Source organism: Haliotis rubra, unplaced genomic scaffold (assembly GCF_003918875.1).
Source record: "Haliotis rubra isolate DU_JTF1 unplaced genomic scaffold, ASM391887v1 Scf252, whole genome shotgun sequence".
Lineage (NCBI taxonomy): Eukaryota > Metazoa > Mollusca > Gastropoda > Lepetellida > Haliotidae > Haliotis > Haliotis rubra.
The window spans coordinates 1,000,422-1,025,249 of NW_025766581.1; the positions used below are offsets into that span (position 1 = coordinate 1,000,422).

The following is a 24,828-nucleotide window of genomic DNA, read 5'->3' on the forward strand; positions in this document are numbered from 1 at the left end:
TCACCTGTCACTCATTTTGTCAAATCACATGCAAAACAGCCGTCTGAGCGTGACCGGCTTAAATCTGAGAGCACTGAACCATGTAACATCTGAGAAAATCCTTCATTCTCCATGCATTGATCAAACACTTTCTAACGACAAGTGTGATGAAGTGTAGAAAAAACAACTTGATTTTTTTAACAAGTACTTGTAAAGTGTTGTTAATTTCTAACATCAGTCAAAGGCTGTCGATATTAACGATCCGGTTCTTATGACCTCGTCAAAGACAGGTAGCACAGGAGTGTCCCTAGACATGCAGTTGTTGTGGAATTCAAACGCCAGAAATCGATGAGTCTGTTGACACAGCAATGTGTTGTGGCAGTTTATCATCGACATCAAACAGATAAGGAAGTTGTAACATGAAAAAGAAAGTTGACATAAACTATTGTATTCTTCAAAGAGGTGACGTCAATGTGTGGAACCTGTTCCTGCAGCCAGTGTTGCCATTTCTGTCATAAAGATGACATTCAATGACATTCAAAAAGGGCTCATTCTTTTGTGAACATGCAGGTGACAAATTTAAACCATAGCCATGTCATGACATATTGACAAGAAGATTGAGTGAGACTAAGACAAACTGACCACTAACATGGCAAAGTTTAGTGTTAAGAGCTTGAACTTTAGAACTTCTGAACCATTTGACCAATGGTGCCAAGTCGAAATGGCATGCATTACTACTAGTACTCTTGACAATCAATGTGCCAGTCATTGACATTGGGGGTGGTGGGGTAGCCTAGTGGTTAAAGCGTTCGCTCGTCATGCCGAAGACCAGGGTTCGATTCCCCACATAGGTACAACGTGTGAAGTCTATTTCTGGTGTCCCCCGTCATGATATTGCTGGAATATTGCTAAAACCGGCGTAAAACTGAACTCACTCACTCACTCATTGAGTAGTAGAAATCATCTGAAGTAGTGATGAGAAGGTTCAAGAACATTTTTCATCACACAACTTCATGACACACCCAATGTAAGGAGTCATAACCTTAAGTCCCATCCGCAATATATCAGCCACATTGTAACTTTACACCCACTTGAAAACAATATGGTTGCAATATAATGTCAAGATTGTCTTGTTAAGCTCAGTCTGACATATCAATCACTGGTCCATTTTGTTCATTAATACCAAACAGTTTTTCCAAAAACAAATTGTTCACCTGATCAACAAATTGCATTATGGCTAAAACTGCTTCTGCAGACACATCAAGAGAATTAAACTTGCATGATCAAGTGATGGCACAAATACATTTCGGATACAGGACAATCGATAACCAGTAATTCACTGAAGCAATCAAGTGAAAGCGATTAACCGATGCCAATATCATCTGATAAATTTCAAGCCCACACCTGCATGGCGTTATTGACAGGTATGCAGAAAGCATGAGTGGCTGTCTAAACCATAATGCTGCAAAAATATCATACCTATTGTTACTATGGCAACAAAAGTCGCAATGTGTTTTCCTGCAACGCTTGACTACACTGATCTGTGATGACACATAGAGATGTTAAACTGACATCTACTCTTCTGGCAGTTTACTGTTGTGACTTCCATAGAGAACAGTGACAAAAATATTGACTGCATCAAAAGGGATACATTGGATAACGATGCATCTGGGATATATTATCATTGGAGTCTGTGACAGTGAGTGAGCGAGTTGAGTTTTACGCCGCACTTAGCAATATTCCAGCTATATAGCGGCGGTCTGTAAATAATCGAGTCTGGACCAGACAATCCAGTGATCAAAAGCATGAGGATCGATCTGAGCAATTGGGAACCGAATACATGTAAACCAAGTCAGCAAGCCTGACCACCCGATCCCGTTGCCTCTTACGACAAGCATGGGTTGATGAAGATCAATATTCTAACCCGGACCTTCACGGGTCCTGTGACAAGGTACGGTCTACTTATACATCATTGGTAAATGGGGTCATGCATAGGGAACAGTCCACCTGTTCAGCAACTGCAAAAGGGTTATGATGCTACACTAGGACAGACAGCCTCCACAGCAGGAGTGAGTTTAGTTTTATGTCGCTTTTAGCAATATTGCAGCAATATCACAGCAGTCAAGTTGCTGCACACAGGTCTCCTGTACGATGGTGCATCAGAAGGCTTCATTGCAGTAATATTCAGGAACTAGTTTCACATTTTAAATAATTCTTAATACCTCCATAGAATAAATTAACGGAGGACCTTTTACATTTCTGATAATGTACACAACTGCGTGTACAAAAAACTAAGGTGCTGACACCACGACCGAAAAGCTTAACCTGTTTTGTGCCACAACAGACATACTTTGCATTTATAGACAGTGAGTCGTGCCATCTCAAGCTGCACTTAGTCACTGGGCCATTTATCACAATAAAAAAGAGGAATTCAATTGTGAGATCTGCTGTGTTTTCCTGTCTGATTCACAAAGGATGAACCTGATGATTTACACATATCAGTGGCAGCGACCTCTTCCTCAGGAAAGTATCTACTCCCAACAAGACCCTACACAAAGTCTGACCTTGTCAGGTTGTATCCTTGATCAATATTCAGTAGCTATCCCTTAACTGTGGATCACACAGATAAACTTCCCCTTGTTCCAAGTGACAGTCTAGCTGTAAATAACTCAATTCTCATCTTTTTGTTCTTGCTACTGCTGAGTTGTTCAACTGCTTTTTGTCTGTCTAAAATTACCATGAACTTTGAAATAGTTCTCTTACAAAACTTAACACATGCTAAATGTATATCAGAATACCAATGTATACCACTAAATGTATCACAGCCTACTGAAAGTTTCCATGCATATATGAGAGCAATCTGATGAATGCATTATAACGTGATGGCCCTTTTTTTCTCTTGTCTCATTCTAATGCAGTGATGACTTATCACTACACAATTGCACAAGCTATTAAAAACTTTTTCTATTGTCCAAAAACCAAACATGTTTATTCTGAAGTGAGTGAGTGAGTATGGTTTTACGCAGCTTTTAGCAATATTCCAGCAATATCACTGCGGGGGACACCAGAAATGGGCTTCACACATTGTACCCATTTGGGGAATCGAACCCGGGCCTTCAGTGTTATTCTGAAATCAGTCACAGCCCTGCTTTCATTGTGATTTACATGAAATAAATTGTGTCACTACGACTGTGACAGTCTGGAACATGACACAATATTGTTACACATCATCTTGAATCTATTGCCAGGTATCCATAAGGCTTTAGTGTGGAACACAACACTATATCGTTACGCATCATCTTGAATCTATTGCCAGGTATCCATAAGGCTTTAGTGTGGAACACAACACTATATCGTTACGCATCATCTTGAATCTATTGCCAGGTATCCATAAGGCTTTTCTGTGGAACACAACACTATATCGTTACGCATCATTTTGAATGTATCACCAGGAATAGGCTTTGATGTCTACACATGGTACCCTAGTCTGTCGTACAGACCCTGAAGCAAATATATCCAAGAAAGCCCATGCAAGTCTAGAAAATGTGGCAAGTCTAGATTTCCTCAGCTTCTGAAAATGAAGAAAGTCTCAGGGCTCCTTTTCATTATATTTTTTTTTTTTACTATGAACTTTTTTCAGTAAAATATGTTCATTTTAGAGACTAGTTGTTAGTCTAATGGTACCCTACAACCACTGTAAACAAAGCATGAATGAGCAAGAGAAAATAGTTTTGCACCATTAAACCATTTCAGAAATACATTTGAAAAATACATATTAAAAACATGAGCATTGTGTTGAATGGACTATGTAAGATGTGACAATGAAATACATCTAGCTAGGAAGGAAAGTGCAATATGGCCTCGGTGACACCATTTCCAAACAAAGACTTGGCTAGTTTTTAGTATCTGGACTGACTGACTGACTGAGTTTGGTTTAACGCCGCTTTTAGCAATATTCCAGCAACATCACAGCGGGGGACACCAGAAATGGGCTTCACTCATTGTACACATGTGGGGATTCGAACCCAGATCTTCGGCGTGACGAGCCAACGCTTTAACCACTAGACTACCCCACCGCCCTTTAGTATCTGGAGACTCAAACATGTACTACATATGAACTTAACAGTAGCTACCCAACTGCAATAAAATAGCAACTTGATGATTGTCTTTTGCAGTACTTCCACACAACATGGTGGATAGCCTTGTTCAAAGACTATACTGAATGCTGAGCCCATGGATGTAGAGTAATTCTATCCTTCGAAGAGGCAGGTCTAGATAAGCGGGCAGTAAAAGGATACCAGTCTGTTATTTATTTATTTTTTAGAAATTATATATAAATAAACTATTATTTTTTACCTTATAGACTGTGCAAGTCTACATGGCTGACAGCAGGAAGTATTCACACAAAACTCGAGGGGAATTCCACAAGAGGAAATAATGACATTGACACTCACTGTAACATCAACCATGCAATATCGTCTTACATGAACTAGTGACAACTCAATCAGGCTAAATCTCCACTCTATCCCTTCACTCATACACATAGGAAATCAAACAATTGTATATGTTGACAAGTATCTCATCTGAGCCTTACAACCGACAGTATTTGTTTTCCTGGAGCGGATCACGCTACCTGACATCATCAGATTCCATGACTAAATAAACTCAAATTACTGCCACGGAAACACAGCGACATCATGACACTTGAAAAATGAAAAAACGATTTCAATTATTTTTACCGAAATAAAGTCACATTTGAGCCAGGAGTATCACTGCCGTAGGTGCACCTTGTCGGACAAATCGAGCAAGGACGTAAATGCTGAATATTTAATATGCCTCTCAGCCTCACAACACTACTGCTTGGTGAAGGAAGTGTCGATATGTTTTTTACTTGCCAGGTTTTACCAGCCCGTGACAGTGACATTGATTTACCATCCACCTCCTGCTCCTCAATGAGGGACTCTACAAGCTGCCTGACAATTGACTACATTACAGCTTGATTGGGCCTGGAGGTCTTCTCTACAGTTTCAGCGAGGAATCTTTCTGAAGATGGCATATACCTGATTAATGGAGGCCTGGAGAATGACTTTATCTTTGGGGTAAACAAGTCCCATTAACTGATGGGGAAATGGGTGGCATTTTGGCAGCATAATTACAGAGACCACCCTAATGGTCGATAACATGAACACAAGTGCATGCTGGCAACATACGTTCATTCACCTGTGGTTAAAGAATGTGTATGTAGTAATAAATGTTTTTACACATCCCAGATCAGCAGGAACAATGCTGTTGTCCACACCAATATACAGACATAGATCAAACATAGGTTATATCTTCATGCTGGTATATATCAAGACTATTCTTCAACTTAACCACATGAAATGCCAGTATCCCATAAACAAGCACAACTCCTGCTAAGATAAATAGTGAGTGAGGGCTTCACACATTGTATCCATGTAGGGAATGGAACCAGTGGCTTCGGCGTGATGAGCAAACGCTTTAACCACTAGGCTACCCTACCACCCTGCTAAGCTAAATAAGATTTGATGGCAGATTTGATGGCAGATTGGTTGGTTGGTTGGTTGGTTGGTTGGTTGGTTGGTTGGTTGGTTGCTTAATGCTGCACTCAGCAATATACCAGCTATATGGTGGCGGTATGTAAATAATCAAGTCTGGACCAGACAATCCAGTGATCAACAGCATGAGCATCAATCTACACAACTGGGATATGATGATGTGTCAGGGAGCCTGACCACCCGATCCCGACAGTCGCCTCTTACGACAAGCATGGGTTGCTGAAGACAAATTCTAATCCGGATCTTCATGGGTCCAGACAGAGAGGAATGTGGCCACAAAGATTATGAATTTTCTGTCATGTAATTGCCGATAACAGAATATACACAGCCAACATGTTGTCTGTCAAAACAAACAGGATATCCACATTTAGCATGTCTGCCCACTAGGATATTTCCTTCACCACCTCATTATCAGTACAAGTAAATGAGTCTGTAGATTGTTTTGACATCAAGGTCAGCGACATGCAAGGTATACTGCAGTAAGTGGAGGTAGACCAGTGGGGGTCATCGTCATGGTCAACAGTCGGCAGGCATGACAACATTCGGTCAGCCAGGCCACTGTAATCACCAAATATAGTTCCACAAGCATGGAACAATTCGCTCGTCATGCTGAAGACGATTTCCCACATGGATACAATGTGTGAAGCCTATTTCTGGTGTTCCCCGCCATGATATTGCTGGAATATTGCTAAAAACGGCATAAAACTAAACTCACTCACTCACTCCACAAGGATGGAGTGCTGGTTTTTGTTTTCCTCAACATCCTGACAAGAACTTAAGCATGGAAAATATTTTATACCCATATCCAACACATTTCCACTCCAAGAGTTAAAAACCCGGAAAAAAAATTAAATTTTTTAAATTCTTCCTTTCTGTAAAACAGGAAATGGCAATAGATTATATAAATTGGATTATTTTTATAAAAAATAGATATTCTTATCAGGTGGGATCAATAATGAAGTGCACAGTTACTGTCTCATCCAGAAAGGTTAAGAGTTAGTCACGAGAGGGTTGTATGAAGTGGCTACAGTCGGGTCTGGTAGAGATTATCCCATCTGACTAGGAGGCATGTATGGGAGGCTGGTAAAGCTTTGTGGATTTTCTGATCTAAGATGTTAAGTGAATCCATAAACTCCACACTGATCATATACTACCAATTACCGGGGGCAGCAAAGCTTATCGCGCGACTTTGTGATCACAATTATTATTGCATCATACAACTTTGATCAAAAGGTTTTAGAGACAGGGCATCATTCACTGCAGTAAATATTGACATTATCTCAGAAGCACATTTGCTGCGCCGTACTCAAGGCATAAGTACTCCTGCATGCAGACAGGCCGAGTGATACTCTCTGGAAGTGGTTAAACATTACTCCATATACATACGTGGGTCCCCGTTTTGCCGGAAGCTTTTGTTCTAGATAAAACTTCACTGATGCACGATAATCCCTTAAACAATAGGGGATTAACTTATAGTCTATTTCGGCCTTACTATGATTTTGAAATGACTGACTGAGTTTGGTTTTACGCCGCTTTTAGCAATATTCCAGCAACATCACGGCGGGGGACACCAGAAATGGGCTTCACACATTGTACCCATGTGGGGATTCGAACCCGGGTCTTCGGCGTGACGAGCCAACGCTTGAATAAGCTTCACTCAGGTTAGCTGATATAATTCCAGTTCAATCAAATGAGTTACTAGAAATCGAGTTCACGCAAAACAAATTGGTGCCTTGTTATTAATGAGTTCGAACTCTGCCAAATATATTCCCTGTCATACAGCAATGATCACATATCTTAGACTGTTAGCATCTAATTGCAAAGCATGGTCACTGACTGCACGAGATTCTACTTCAGTCATATGGACAGATAGTATTGACTATTGTGTTATTAAGAATAGGCGTGGTTGCTTATATTAATGCATGTCATAAATCTCAGTCAGCGTCAGGACAAAAGCTGTGATGGCATCACCTGCAGCATCACCCAACACCATCATGAACCACACCCCAACCTTGTCCCAAATAACATCACCAACAACGACCTGGAGTTCTCCCATTCAAATAACCAGTAACAATTAGACATTCTCAGTTAACTTAAGCTGCAAATACTAACATGTTCATTTTATTGACTGACATAACTGAAGTTAAACACGTGACAGGCTAAATTATCAGGTAACAATTAACATCAAGTTTGTTTGCTGTTTCACAGCACACTCAGCAACATTCCAGCTATATGTCGGTAGTCTGTAAATAATCCAATCTGGACCAGACAATCCAGTGATTAACAGCATGAGCATCAGTCGCAATTGGGATTCAATGTTTCAACCAAGTCAGCGAGCCTGACCACCTGATCCCATTAGTCGTTGTGTTTTTATAAGCATGGGTTGATAACTACCAGTTCAAACCCGGATCTTCCAGGGTCAAATAACATCCAGATTAATTGAGTATGTGTTGTGGCTTTAAACCAATTTCAGACATGCTATAAATCCACGGATCATGTCCAGCCTGGTGTTCCTCAGAGATGCACCTCACCGAACCACATCTGGAACAAGCCATAACAACTGCTATAACTCCTGCCCATAAACCACCTTGACCATCACAGACCCCCATGGCTGAACCAATTTACCTCGCTGACAATCTGCCCCTACCCAACGTAAACTACCATAATGCTGAAAACAAGTCGACCATCACATGCTCACTTCCGATATCTTTGGTCATCACGGCAAGCTAAATGCACTGCACCATGCATGGATATTACACTTAATTTGACCATTTAACCAAGTCTCACTGGCCATGCCGATGGAGATCACAGTTCCTCCAACAACCAGACTTCATTATCATCCGCACACGTCCATACTGTGACCAGAGACGGAACTATATGAGAGCATGAATCATATTAATGAATTGGCCGACCATCAAGGAGTAATGGCCATCAGAGATTACAACAGGTGATACACAATGATGGGGTGTGGTCGTACTGGACAGTTGATGATACAAACAGGATACTCCCAGGGTCTCTGGAAGCAGATAACAAATGTGAATGGCTAATACACTTCTAAAATCCACACAGGGCTCAATGTACGGAACTTGATTTAACTTGCATCAGGTGCATGTTGACATGGAAACCATGTTGTGCCTAAGAAAAGGCAGAATTCGCCCTGCTCCCAAACATTTATCAAAATTTATACATAGACCTGTTTGCCACTAGACACATGAAATGAGTGTAAAATAACATAAGAACATGTGCTCATTATCATAAGTGAGTGAGTGAGTGAGTGAGTTTAGTATTATGCAGTTTTAATAATATTCCAGCAATATCATGGTGGGGACACCAAAAATAAGTTTCACACATTGTACCAAGGGGAAACAAACCTGGGTCTTCAGCATGACGAGTGAATGCTTTAACCACTAGGCTACCCCACAGCCCCGCACATTATCTATAAGTACCCACAGTGTGATGACATCAAGCCCCAAAAAGTATGACAAATTACACATCACACAAAGGCTAGTAACATAGTATGGTAAATGCACTTTAGAGATGCTGTGTGCATTCAAAGATCAATTCTGTCTGGACATGTAAAGGTTAGTAGGACAAATTCAATTTTTTATACCTACACTTGGCTCATGTAGACATAAATATCAAGTCAGATTTGTCAATAATAGGTTGCACTAATGCATGTTTTATACAGCTAAATTGAGCCCTGCCATGTGAAGCACCTAAATCAATACATTACCTAAAGGGCCAACTAATGATAAAATATTGCAGTGCCCTTCTGGTGGTCTTGTAAATGAAACTTTCAGAGCTTTGGACATCTGCTGCAAGAACAGGAACATGTGGTACAGTGATGACCACAACCTTGGCCACCATCTACCTAAGGTATTGATACTCAGAGTTACCCATGAAGATCCGAGTCAGAATTGATCTTCATCAACCCATGCTTGTAAGAGGTGACTTAAAGGATTGGGTGGTCAGGCTCACCAACTCGGTTCAGACAGCATCATATCCCAACTGTGTAGATCAATGCTCATGATGTTGATCACTGGACTCTCTGGACCAGTCACAAATGTTTACGCACTACCTCCATGTAGCTAGAATATTGCTAAGTGCAATGTTAACAAACAAACAACCGCTTGGGTCATTCAATAAAAGTATGTCACAGATGATTGACAGTAGCACTGAAATCTGACATAATATTAATCACCTGGGTTTCATCTACAACTGACTGAATGAGTTTGGTTTTATGCCGCTTTTAGCAAAATTCCAGCAACATCACGGCGGGGGACACCAGAAATGGGCTTCGCACATTGTGCCCATGTGGGGATTCGAACCCGGGTCTTCGGCGTGACGAGCGAACGCTTTAACCACCAGGCTACCCCGCCGCCCCCTTCATCTACAAACCCATGAACTGAATAATGTAGTTCCTGAATAGAATATTGTACAATTGGGTAGGGACTACTGCCCATAGCTCCCCCCTATCTACCTGAACCAGGTGATAATGACCACACAACTGTGAGATGGTCAGGGACACTTGTCAGGACCTGAGTTAACCACTGGTCATTGCTGGGAAACTGCACCTAAAATAGCTTACCCAGGCCGATGGAATATCCGATGAAATGGCAGCTGTTGCCACCACGTTATGACTCCATTTGTATCATATGACAAATATGCACATATGTGTTAAATACACACCTTTGATGAATTTTCAGATCAAGGTTTGAGAAGAAAGGACGAAAACAAATCATTAAACTTTCCTTTAGCACATTTGTGTGACCTTATTTGTAGGATATATGTGGTTTATGGGACATAAGATTTGTAGGTTACTTACGGCATGCTGGATACATATAATTTATAGGATACACATGGTTCGTTGGATATATATGGCTTGTAGAAATAATGTGGTTTGTAGGATATATATGGCTAGTTGTTAGACTAACAACTCGTCTCTGAAATGAACATATTTTACTGAAGAAAGGTTCATAGTAAAAAAAAAAATATAATGAAAAGGAGCCCTGAGACTTTCTTCATCCTGAAGCTGAGGAAATCTAGACTTGCCACATTTTCTAGACTTGCGTGGGCTTTCTTGGATATATTTGCTTCAGGGTCTGTACGACAGACTATGCTAGTTGTGTATCCATTTTGTTATATGTCAGGAGTATATGTGGTATACTTTGTTTGATGATATGAAGACATTTTTTATAAAGCAGATCTTAAACATATGTCTAAGGAAACAGATTCAATCATTTGGAAAATCAACTTCCTCGTGTTGTCATATCACCACTTTGGCTGAACACAGACATACAAATCTTGTGCCGTCCAAACTAGATCTAACAATAAATATGCAACAATTTACACAAACAAAAATCAGTTTCTCACAGCCATCTACTGAAATGGGTCTCATTATACGACACTCAAAATCCAATTATAATCCTCTGTAAATGTTTAATGTACAGCTTCAGGGCAGCATACACATTTCCACTTTCCAAGCACTCAATACAAAACTTGCACAATTCGATAAACCACCAGCAAATTACAATTTTCCAGCTTTACGCATCCACAAGCTCAGGCTGACTGTGAAGCCGTGTGGATCCAACTTCATTTAGTCAAAAGCTTATGTAAAACATTCACAGATATGTACAAGGATAACATCAGTTAGGAACCACTTCTTTGCTACACAATGTCTCAGCTCCAGAAGTATTGAAACAAGACTTTATGAGCTTGATTGCCTTCGCAGGAATATGAAAAGCATGTGAGTTAATATACCATGATAGAGTGGATATAAGTGTATGGCAGATCATTCGGCATTGCTGAATGTATCTATCATCCATGGCACCAACTTGTAAAGGGTCTGGTAACAAAAACTGAAACGACAATATTCTTTCCTGTTTTTGAAAATTGCTCATGTTTCTGATTATCTAGCTCAAATGTGTCAACAAAGCATTAACATGCTATGCAAGGGATACTTGAATGTTTGAAGTTTGTGAAATCAATGTTAAAACTTTCAAATAACAGTATATTTGCAAAGCCATAGTCTTTAATAATGTGCAGAATATGTTATCCAGCTATGTTCTGTTTATTCTACCTGGTCATATTCACAATGTCCCATCGTATTCACAATGTTTCAGTTTATCATATCCAGTCATATCCACAATGTTTCAGTCTATCATATCCCGTGATATCCACAATGTTTCAGCTTATTCTATCCCATGACATTCAAAATGTTTCAGTCTATCATATCCAGTCATATCCACAATGTTTCAGTTTATTCTATCCCATGTTATTCACAATGTTTCAGTTTATCATATCCAGTCATATTCACAATGTTTCAGTCTATCATATCCAGTCATATCCACAATGTTTCAGTTTATTCTATCCCATGATATTCACAATGTTTCAGTTTATCATATCCAGTCATATTCACAATGTTTCAGTTTATCATATCCAGTCATATCCACAATGTTTCAGTCTATTCTTAACACCTATATTCACAAAGTTTGCATATACTCTCACAACCATATTCACTATTTTAGCCAATCATAATCACAAGTTATCCATGTTAGCCTGGTACATTTTCTTAAGAACAGTTCAACATCCTGTAACTTACACCAGGAATACAAACTGCCAGTCCCAAAGTTCCTGTTACAAGTATTTTGATCACATGTAAATAAAACACTGTCATCATACATCCCGGTCCAAAACATAGAACCAACTGATTAATCCTTATCTGACACACCCCACCAGGGGAACTCCCCCCTGACATCCCGGATGATATTAACTGGCAAGTTTCAATTCCTCAACCCAGACATATTATGAAAATGGATTTAGCAGATGATGACTAACTATACCTGAGTAACCATTTTCTAAACATTCCAATACACCATGCTAAAATCTCCAAGGAGATGCTCACACCTTCAGGATGAGTTGCTACAAACAATCACTTGAGCAACTCATCAAGCCCACATTACTTTCTGTATTTAGTCTCATTCACCTTTTAACAAAACTCATTACTGGAATTGCGTTGGACATCTTTCAACATGGCTGCCACTGGGATAAGATAGATAAGGCCTTCCTTTAATCCAATATTGGAGGGGGGTGAAAAAACATTGCTGCAGTTGCGTCAGAAGCTACTTGTAAATGTTGAAACTCCTGTAAGGCTCCAAGCCAGATATTGATGGTACACATGACAATAAGCAATTATACTTCCCTGTTCAAACAGTTACCAGTTGAACAGTGAGAGATATGTTTAATGTCTTCCCAGAGCTGTTCATATGACATGGCAACGCACTTTCCTCCCAGCTGTATCACAAGCATTGTCTAACAGAGTTAACAAAGGCAATCAATATTGCAAACATTACAAGTAGGGACATGTCAGTGTCCGTTGAAATTTTCTGCAAGTAGGGCATTTATTTGACGCTTTGATTGAAATTTGTTTGTTTGTTTGCTTTTATAGAATGCTGCAGTCAGCATTGTTCAAACAATATGAGAGTATTCTGTAAATAACTGAATCTGGACCAGCCAAACCAGTGATTGATGTCATGAACATATACTATGTTGTATAATTCTACCAACCATAAACAAGTCCTGACAGTGGTTTACAAAACATCATTAAGATGATATTTGCTGTGACTAACTGGTTAAATTACAGGTTCAGAAATACTGTAATTCTGTGATTTTTTATGTTAGTAAAGTTAAATTGTAATGAATATGAAGAAATGTCATGAATATAAAAAAAATGTAAAAAATATGTCATGAATATGAAAAGCGTTTATTCAAAGTATGTGTTAAGGATTTTGTATTCATGTTGAAACACATAAGCCTCGTGAACTCCTTAGAACATGGCATTATTCATGTGCTGTCAGTATGTAACCAAAGTCACAGGTAAGTATGGATTACTGACACAGGGAGAAGGTCAAGGTGCACTACAAGCATGGCCTGTCCCATAGCCACCAGCAGACTGCTTGACAGTCTCTGCAATTACAGCAGTTTGTGATTGCAAGGGCATATTTAGAACTTGAGGACCTCTGTATGCACACACTGGTAGAAATGTTGATTACATGATTATGGACTGATTATTCAATAAATCTGCCATGCATGAAATATTAGATCTACTGACAGCCTATTTTCATCATTCAAAGTAGCTGACCTTGGACTAACATCGCTGCCATAAACAGGTCAGGAAGGTCACGAGAAGTTTGATGACCTTTTCATGCCTGATCAAGTGAACACTATTGGTTTGGAACACATATCACCCAATCAACATGCTAAAAATAGAAATTGTCCACACAGCACAATGAACTGCAATTGCTGAATGCAAGTCTTTCAGAAGGTCATATAGATATTTCTAGTAGTCAAGGATTTATAAGGTCAAAATAGATATTACTAAGTCTTGTAGTTAAGGCCTCATAAAGGTCAAAATAGATATTACCTGTAGTCAAGGATTTATAAGGTTTGAATATATATTACTTGTTGTCAAGGTTATCTGAAGGTCAAAATAGATATTACCAGTAGTCAAGGATTTATAAGGTCAAAATAGATATTACTAAGTCTTGTAGTTAAGGCCTCATAAAGGTCAAAATAGATATTACCTGTAGTCAAGGATTTATAAGGTTAGAATATATATTACTTGTTGTCAAGGTTATCTGAAGGTCAAAATAGATATTACCAGTAGTCAAGGATTTATAAGGTCAGAATAGATATTACTAAGTCTTGTAGTTAAGGCCTCATCAAGGTCAATATAGATATTACCTGTAGTCAAGGATTTATCAGGTTAGAATATATATTACTTGTTGTCAAGGTTATCTGAAGGTCAAATTAGACATTACCTGTAGTCAAGGCTTCATCAAGATCAAATTAGATATTAACTGTGGTCAAGGCTTTCTGAAGGCCAAAATAGATGCTTTGTTTGGTCAAGGCTCTATAAAGGTCAACATAGATATTAACTGTGACCAAGGATTTCTGAAGGTCAAAATAGATATTACCTGTAGTCAAGGCTTTTGAAGGTCAAAAGGTTGAAATACCAAACAGAAATGTAGAGAAACATGCATTTTAACTTTATTTGCAAAAATTATTAAATTATTAAAAATAATAATGCACTTTTCGTATTACAGGAACATCAACAGCATAGGCTTTATGACAATTTTTGGAATCTTTGGAAGATTTTTGGAATCTCATAAAACAGTTGTAATTTCTTTCAAATAATCACTTAAGTTTTTATTTGGAAAAGACATACGAGATCACCTTGTGGTTCAATTCATGAATCCTGCTGCCTTATATTTAACAGTTGTCTGTGCATCCCCTCAATTTACTGCAAGCAGATGTCAATAATAATCAACATGAAAGACTTAAATCTTCATAGATCACTATCTACACTAAAGGAAAATGAACTGTATCTAACCAATTACTACACTATGTTTATTGAATATCCACTGTCAGTATCAGTGACCAGGAACTAATCACCCATCAAGCATCTAATCATTGACCTGATAGGACATAATTATCCAAAATTACTATCATAATAAAAACAAAGTTAATGAGACTCATCTCTGACCATGCTAAATATCTCAATAATTAAATGTTTGTTTCCTACTGCTAAGATGAAACGGGGCAAAGATATCAAGCATGGGATAATGATGAGCACTTGTCAAGAATGAGTGAGTGAGTGAGTGAGTGAGTGACTGGTGAGTGAGTGAGTGAGTGAGTGAGTGAGTGAGTGAGTGAGTGAGGTGAGTGAGTGAGTGAGTGAGTGAGTGAGTGAGTGAGTGAGTGAGTGAGTGAGTGAGTGAGTGAGTGAGTGAGTGAGTGAGTGAGTGAGTGAGTGAGTGAGTGAGTGAGGAGTGAGTGGTGAGTGAGAGGAGGAGTGAGTGAGGAGTGAGGAGGAGGAGAAGAGTGAGTGAGTGAGTGAGCGAGAGAGTGAGCTGTTTAACGCAGCTTTTGGACAATGTTCCACCTATATCACGACAAGGCAGGTTGATGTTGGAGGAACTCCCAAAGTGATGACGTTTTTAGATGTTTACCCCTTTGATGAAACCCAGGACCAAGGTATGGTCCTGTGAAACCTTCATCACCAGACAAACAAGGATTTGAACCCACAATTTTGTGTGTCTGGCGTGCCCAAGGGAGGCAACTCTGAACAGTGAATATGGCACAGACGATTGGGCCACTTGTGCCCCTCTCCTGCCCCACCCCCCTCTTGTTTAACAAGGAATGAGAGGAGCATGTTTTGCAGTGTGAGTACCACTCAGTAGATCTTACTCCATGGTGTTACAGTGCAATGTTACATAGCAGCAGGGAACACAGACAGTGACATAACACAGATATGCCCCAGGAGATAACCTGCAAGGATCAACTTTCATTTGAATCTGAAGCTTAGCATTCTTGTGTGTAAACCCTGTCTGAGAACTGGACCTAATTAATCTACTGATACCTATCTTAACATGTTCATTGTCTACTGCAACAGTGAGCAAAATTCCAGCTATATCACAACAGCCTGTAAATAATCAAGTCCGGAGCAGACAATCCAGTGATTGATATTCTGAGCAAAGCTTAATGTCAGTAGGTACAATGACTGGAGTCAACAAGTCCCCATTTACAACAGGGTTGCTAGGTAGCAGTTGTAAGCGAGGATCCTCAGGGGTCATGGTGACATGTCTTGGTTTTATAAAGTGTAGATTACATGCACATGTTTTCCTCAAAGCAATGGTAGTGTGACAGGCTTAAAGTTACAATGACATCCCACAGCGGTTAAATACCACAAGGTGGACACAAAGAACCTTCTGTAACTTAAGTTACACAACACATCCACTCAAGCAGTCTGTACACAGCAGAAGCTTGTTGATGTTTTAGTGAGTTCAGTTCAAAATTACTGAAATGAATAATTACAGGTACACCATCATGTCAGTGCAGGGATTTAGGCAAATATGATTATGTTGCTCAAAGTGGTCATTGAAGTACAAATAAGTGAGTGAGTGAGTTTAGTTTTACGCAGCTGTTAGCAATGTTCCAGCAATATCATGGCGGGGGACACAAGAAATGGGCTTCACACATTGTACCCATGAGGGGAATCAAACCCACATCTTTGGTGTGATGAGCTAACACTTTAACCACAAGGCTACCCCCTGCCCCCAAAAAATTGACAAAGGTATAACATTAGTAAATACTATATAATATGCATTGCAAATTTTTTAATTCAAATTTTGAAATTTTGGAATTTTGGAATATTTTATGACAAACTGTAGACTCAGGGACAAACATCAGCCTCTGAACAGGTCTCGATGAATCCCTGAAGTGAGACAGCTCAATGTGGGAGGTATGCCCAAAGTGTTGAAGGTCATAGCTAGTTACCACTTTCATGAAAAACACAAGCTTTGGGTTGATGTTGACAGACTCTAAGCTCATCATCAAGAAGAATCTGGTACTTAACCCATGGCCGACGGATTCAAGTAGTAAGGGGACATAACTCTATATACTGCAGTGCAATCCGTAACACTGACAAACTTACACAGAACGCATCTCCTACTGATTCAAAGATACTGTGTTGAGACAGCGTCCAGCACTACCATATTAAGGAACAATAAACGTGAACAGATAATTAGCAATTAGCACAAAAATTAGCAATCTACTTCTCTTTTTTTATTCAGAAAAGTAGTCACGTTTAAGGCATGAAAAATGGGATTATGTTAATAATGTAAGAGTTAAAGGTGGGTATTGCAGAGAATTTTCATATTGCGATATATTGCAATGTGAAAGCATGCATTGCGATATGTATTGCACTATATTGCATGAAGTACTTTTAAACCAAAAACTACTTATAATCGAGTTAATTCTTGATTTATAGAGCAAAAACACAACAAAATCACTAGACTTGATTAAGATTTAATGACAACTTTTAATCATGATAAAATAAAAATGTGAATAATATTTGGCACAAATGAAACAAGGACATAGCCGAAGATTTCCGAGTGTTACGAAGTTTTCCGAATGCAAGTCAAAATACCGGTTTTCGAGCAGCGTATCGCAATACGTATCGTTTTCATGTCTGAACCGGTAAACCGGTTATATTGCGCAGCCCTAGTAAGAGTGCATGAATGAATGCATATGGTTTTATGTTAGTAATAGTAATAATAAACCAGATGGTACTATATGGTATTCAGTATAAGGCATCACACACTATACCCATCATCAAACATTGCACCCGTGATGGGAATCGAACCCAGATCTTCGGGGCGATGACCCCCACTTGGCTACCCGACTGCCCATGATTACCACAGGGACTATGGTACTCCTGTTTATCTTTGAGAAACACCTGATGCAACACAACACCAAACTAACATTGGTCCTTTCCTTATATCCAATAACAAAACCAGTTATGTAAATGATGAATCCATTTAGCATTCTAGGTTGAGTGAACCGAGGCAGACAAAACATGTAGACAGCCATAAGTGGAACTGGTCAACTGGCTGATCTGCGCGCTGGATGATCACACTCCAGTCACAAAACAACAGCTCGTTTGTCACAGTTGTGTCCTACACAGATATTTATGATATCATTTACATAAAACCAACATAAACATAATAGTCAGACAGGTGTTCCCGTGAAGGATACGCTTCCAATGCTGAGATGGCTAACAAACAAATGTTATATCAAGTTATCCCGAAAAACCCTACCATGTTCCCAAGCAAAACTCTTAAACCATACCCTTTAGTCAAATTATTCCCCAAACCCTAATCTCCTCTTAAGCAACTCAAATTCCTATCGCCTACCCCAATTCAAAACAACCCCAAACCCTACAATATCCTCGAAAACAACCCAAAGCCATACCCTATCTGCCGAAACAACCGAGTTTCATAATTACTCAATTCAAAATAAACGGTTAAACAATGTAGGGAAGACAATGTCATAATTGTCTTATGCACCACAGACAGTCATTAAAACATATATCACATAGCTGTAGATCATTGATCATTTCCGATACTCAATCGTCTGCAAGAATTCATAAATCAAAGTCACATTAGTGTTTCTACCTTGAGTGAGTGAGTTAAAGTTTATGCCACTTTTAGCAATTTTCCAACAATATCATGGCAGGCGACATTAGAAATGGAATTCGCACATTCTACCCATGTGGGAATCAAACCCTAGTCTTCTGTGACAAGCAGACACTTTAACCACTTGGCTACCCCACAGGCCCTTTTCTACCTTGAAATGTCAATGTACCTTATGGTTTTCAATAACCATGGTGGGCTGGCATGACATTGTATCTTACACTGTCAGACAGGTGGATGAGTGCATTCTAATCAATGCCTTAATAAACCCATTTGGAATTAGAAAGAACTTGTAGAAGTGGATGATAAATGGCATGATTGGTCATAAAATTGTCTATAAATCTCCACACACAGCAAGCCTTCCATGCCAAGAAGTACCAAGGTTCCCCTGGTCACACACTACCCAGAACCTGTCCCATCTGAAGAGTTATCAGTGTCACAGAGTGACAGGCACGCATACCTAAATAGCTGTCATACTTGTAGCCTGAGGTGATAGACAAAATACAGAACCAAATATAAAACCCATCATTTACTGTCACGACAGTGTTTTAAAAAATGTGAGGAAAGTGGCTGTTGTTACAACCCTAATTTAAAAACAGTGATACAATACAATTGTTGTATAACACAAGGTTTCTACTTGAAACTAACACATGAATGTTAGTGAGGTCAGGTGAAATTGGGTTTAACGTCGTGCTTGAGAATATTTCACTCATATGACGACGTGCATGCGTGTGTATGTGTAGCTGCTTGTACTAGCCCAGACTTAGGCTGGTTTTATAGTGCCGCAGTGAAGCATGAATACCCCACTCAGACACATTATACTGACTCCGAGCTGACCAGTCCTCGTTGTACCCATTAATGCCGAGCGCCAGGCAGGGACCAACAAGTACCATATTTTAACGTCTTTTGGTATGACGCGGTCGGGGATCGAACCCGCGACCTTCCGCACTCCGGGCGGACGCTCTAACCACTACACCACGGAGGCGGTGAAACTAACACATGAATCAGAGCTCCAGATAAGATTTAGCTCAATTTTTTTGGAGTGGGTATTTTGAATGTTGAGTGGGTATTTCATTTTCCGTTACCCACTGATTTCAAATATGTGCGTATTTCAGTCATTTTACTCACCTAAGTATTATGTCATTGAGTAGGTTTACTAAGCAGGTATGTTCTGCCTTATGTCATACCTAATCAAAACCAACTTAAATATAATGGAAATGATTTCATAAAAACATTACTCATCCTATACTGACAGGACAACACTTGTCCTATACTAACAGCACAACTTGATAGCAATCGATGTCTTTTTCATTACGCAAGCGATTTTTTATAAATATATTTTGTACGCATTTGTTTGAAACTTTTTGCGTATCTAACATTTTAAATGCGTAATTGGTACGCAACAATTATTTTTCAATGCGTAATTTGAAATTTTCTATGCGTATTTTACCCGGATACGCAGCTTATCTGGGCCTCTGCATGAATGTAAGTGAGTGAGTGAGTTTAGTTGCTTTTAGCAATATTACCAATATCATGGTGGGAATACCAGAAATGGGCTTCACACACTGTACCCATGTGCTGAATCGAACCCAGATCTTCGGCGTGACGAGCTAACGCTTTAACCACATAGTCTAGGCTACCACACCGCCCCAGATGAATGTTAGAAAGCTTAGTTAGGTTATCATGGTTATATTACCATACATGGCAAGAACAGATTTGAAATTTGCTTCTTCAGTTTCAAGCATGAAACACTGTTGCAACTAAAAAAGAACATTGTAAACCTATTCAACCAAACAGCATGACTGCCCTATACTAACCTTCCGCCACTTTGTATTTGATTAATGTAACAAAGTTTTACTTAAGCATGTCATAACCAGATTATACACCCTCATATGTACATTCCAAGCAGTATGTGTAGTGAAATCAGGATTTTGTTTTAAGGACAATAAAGTTCTGATTCATGTGACTGTCAGCTTACTGTGACAACATGCAGTTCTAATATCTACTTCCTATCACGATGCCTTCAATGTAGTGTCATTTACTTTGTGATTAGATTACATTTCGACATCAACAGCATACACTACAAGTCCACAGCAGTCCCCAGCCTCATGAACAGGTGCACATGGCACGTTAATTTCAGCTCGGCTGGAACTGACAGATAGTCTTCTTGCATTCTTCAAGACGTTCGATCTCCAATAAGGAACAATTCATTTGCTTTCTCAAACAATAGTGTCCTTGAGTTGGGCTTGTGGATAAATACTTCGCTCGTCTCACTAAAGACCTCTGTTTGAGCCCTGATATGTGTACAGTGTATGACGCCCATTTCGGGTGTTCCCAACTGTGATATTTTTGTAATATTGACAGATGTATTTCAATATTCACTCTACTCACTCACTCTTCAATGATAAGATCCTACCTCTTCTGCTCCTTACACACTGGTCAAAGTGAACAAGTTTAGGAATTTAAATCACAGTACCAGTACTCACAAAATAAATTTAACTATCCAACTCTTTCTCATTAAAATATGTTGCTAGCATTTTCTGATAGAGTTCATAAAATCTTACTTGTTACCTGGGAATTTAAGACTTCTCTGTAGAAAACTTAGATTTTAGCACCCCCTGGTCAACCCAACTCCCAAAACTGACTGACTGAGTTTGGTTTTACACTGCTTTTAGCAATATTCCAGCAATATCACGGCGGGGGACACCAGAAATGGGCTTCACTCATTGTACCCATGTGGGGATTCGAACCCGGGTCTTCGGCGCGACAAGTCAACGCTTTAACCACTAGACTACCCCACCGCCCCCCAACTCCCTTAACCCCATATGACAGATCCTAAAGCTGTCGGCAGGAGACTTCAATAGAAGGGAATTATTATAAAATATGAATAATGACACAGATACCTCTTTCAACAAGGTGTGACATAACCAGCAGGATCATCACAATTATGTGTATGAACAGAAACTATAAATATTAAAGGATCACAGTCAGCTTGCCAGGAGTATTCTTGATGACAATAATTACCACACAGACACTGGGACCAGTTGACACAACACAATGTATTCAAAGTAGTGTTCAGCAATGTCTTGCGGTTCAATCAATATGTTCATCAAATTCGTGTATCTGTCAATACATCATTGTCAGTGATTAACACCTGTGCAGCTATCTCGTTATCCAGGAGCACAGCCCCAGAATCCCTGATTAGTGCATCTCACAGGTATATGAATGACATAATCGCCTCCGATACACTGAAAAATCATCAGGTGTCACAAGTGCCACGCCCCTTCCTACGATGACAGATGTAATACACTGAAACACGTACTGGGGCTTAAGGTGCAGCATGATGCCGATATTTCCTTACCTGTCAAATCAATCTGTTTGACATGCTACAGACATGAACGCATCGAGCCACATGCATTTATGATGGTGCCTTGTAGGCAGGAAATGCCATAGCCATGTAATTTGATAAATCTTGAAGAAAACATGTTCAGTATGCAAGGTGTAAAATATGAAACAATGAATGTACTCACATCAGAATCTGGGCCATGATCAGCTCCCGGGCATCCAAAGGACACAAACTCATGACATCTTTTATGCACCACAAAACTGCAAACTGCAGAGAGACAAATACATTATCATAACAGAGATGCCTGTCTGAGCTGTTAGGTAGCAATATGCAATCACATCCTAGTTAACCATAAACACTGTCGTCAACAGCTAACATCATTTGGCCAACGTAGCAAATAGCTGGTGATGAAATTGACAAGGATAAATTTTAGTTGACATATATTATAATGACAACCATTTCTGGTTATACAACCAAGCTTGCAGGCTTTCAGTTATTTGAAAATGCTGTTGGCATTTGGATGTTAATAATTTTGTTGTTGGCTGTGCAATATGTGTGTAACTTGAGGATGCCTATCTGCTACCTGCAATAGCGATTTGTGCTATATTTAACAGATGGTATTGATTTGTGATTGAGGCAGAAGATCGTGTCAAATATCAAGTGTAATAAGAGACGAACTCAAGATACAGTAAATGTCACGTTGTGATCTATCGGCACATTGAATATATGTGCAGGAGAGAGAGAGAGAATCGCATTGCAAATTACAGCAAGTGTATATATGTCCCTGCCGCTAGCATCACCACGCGGACTGAACGCTCGTGTTGATTTCAGACAGATAGTCGATGCAATGAACACAGCTCCTGTCAAACATTATACGACAGATTTTCGCCGAGTGCACAAAGTGTGAAAAACAAAGTTACTTACTTTGACACTGGAATCCTTGCTTGCCGAACCCCTTAAAAATACAAAACAGAGGTCTTGTTATGCGCATAAGATACACACACGATGAAATGCGAATCTTCTTCAGGGATAAGAAGTCACCCAAGTGTCGGAACAGCAGAGGCGACGAAAATAGTATGCCGTTCAGGCCAGAATTCTTACCAAATAAAATCCTTGCAATGGCTGCAGAAGGTCGGCTGCTTGAAAAATCTTGCTACAAACTTATGATCCTTAACTTCGTGTACATTTTTCTGTCTCAAAGCACCCCTTCGCTCAAAACGCTGCACTGCTTTCATAGACCCTTCCTTACCGTCCGCCATTTTGAACTGACAGTTTCGTCATCCTCGATTCCGGGCCCTGCCGATACGTATCCTGGTTCCGTGTGAGAGACTTAGTTACTCATATTACAGGGCAGATGATATTATCCATGTTCGGGAGTTTACAAAGTGAAAGTAGTAGGTAGTTTTGAGCGGAGGAATCTGGGCGACAAGGATGAATTATGCTAATAGGGTGATGTAATTTCGCCAAAGATAGAATTGTCGCGTTTCTCTCTTCTCGAGTTGGTCGCATGACAGTCCGCGCCTTGTAAACAGTAGCGGCATTGCGTGGGGAGTTGAGCGCTTAATGAACTCGATCAAGGAAATTTGCAATATGTTCGTAAATGACAGAAAATCGGAACCAGCAAATAGCACTTTGCTACTTCAAGCGACATTGGTATAGTTTATTCTCCGTAATTGAGGGAATAATCCGACACAGGAAGTCGGGATGAATCTTCAAGTGATTAACGATTTATCTTTTTTACCAAAAAATGATGAAAAAACCCCTCAAAATAAAAAAAAAAGGCTTTTGCGATTTTGTTCCACATTCTGCCACATTAACAGATACGCATATACTGGTAGATATCAAGTTTATAGAGAGATGGGGTTGATGATCACCTTGTCGGTATAATCATTAAGGGTTAAATGGCAGAGTTTGCAATGATGGAGCTGGCTTATGGTAGGCAATATTACCGGATAATTACGGAAAGCAAATAATTATTTAAATACGGAGCACCTTTGGAACGAGTGGTGGAGCAGTCAGCAGTGGCTGCAGACTTCACTCAATACCACAAGGACCCGGGGTCGATTCCCCACATGGGAACAATGTGTGAAGCCCATTTCTTGTGTTCACCCCCGTGATATTGCTGGAATATTGCTAAGAGCGGCGTATAAATAAACACACTCACTCTCTGTAATTTCTGGGGGAAAGCGAAATGGTTACTCATTCATTGGAACAATTACCTAATCAGCATTCATTAACAGGAAGCAAATTACACTATTTTATACCGGAGAGAAGCCCCATGGTATTAAATCATACAACATTTCTCAGCATGGCTACCCTTGCATCTACCACGTCTTACATTAGTGACATGGAAAATACTCTTTCTTGTGGACAAAAAACTGAAGGTGATTTCTTAGAGAGCAAGTAAAAGACTTTGAAGGGCATGCGATCGAGATGATATTTTCAGAAGTCGAAATTCTGCTTGGAATAAGAAGTGAGTGAGTATTATTTGTTGTTGCCAGGATACCGTTATATCACGCTGGCATAATCAAGAGTGGACAAGACCAGAAAGTAATGACGTTAACGAGGGCTCGCACCCCCCTTGGTGTATACGATTACGTGAAACGACCTTATCGTCTTTGTAGAACGCAGTCTTTCAAAAATAAACAGTGGCCTGATTAAAGCATACATCTATGTTAAATAACATCTAAAATGAAACACGGGCGGTGGGGTAGCCTAGTGGTTAAAGCGTTGGCTCGTCACGCCGAAGACCCGGGTTCGATTCCCCACATGGGTTCAATGAGTGAAGCCCATTTCTGGTGTCCCCCGCCGTGATGCTGCTGGAATATTGCTAAAAGCAGCGTAAAACCAAACTCAGTCAGTCAGCCAGTAAAGGAAACACAAAAAAAAGGTA

The 24,828-nt window shown here is 39.7% G+C and overlaps 1 protein-coding gene across 1 annotated transcript in view; it reads right to left on the bottom strand.

Annotated features, from left to right (window-relative positions):
- Positions 1 to 23,206, bottom strand: part of LOC124279576 (calcium-dependent protein kinase C-like) — a 154,642-nt gene extending 131,436 nt beyond the window's left edge. The window contains 3 exon segments of the mRNA XM_046715415.1: positions 22,120 to 22,202; positions 22,860 to 22,891; positions 23,037 to 23,206. Of these exon segments, the coding sequence (XP_046571371.1) occupies positions 22,120 to 22,202; positions 22,860 to 22,891; positions 23,037 to 23,194 (273 nt within the window). The 5' untranslated portion in view covers positions 23,195 to 23,206.
- Positions 23,207 to 24,828: the final 1,622 nt, after the last annotated feature.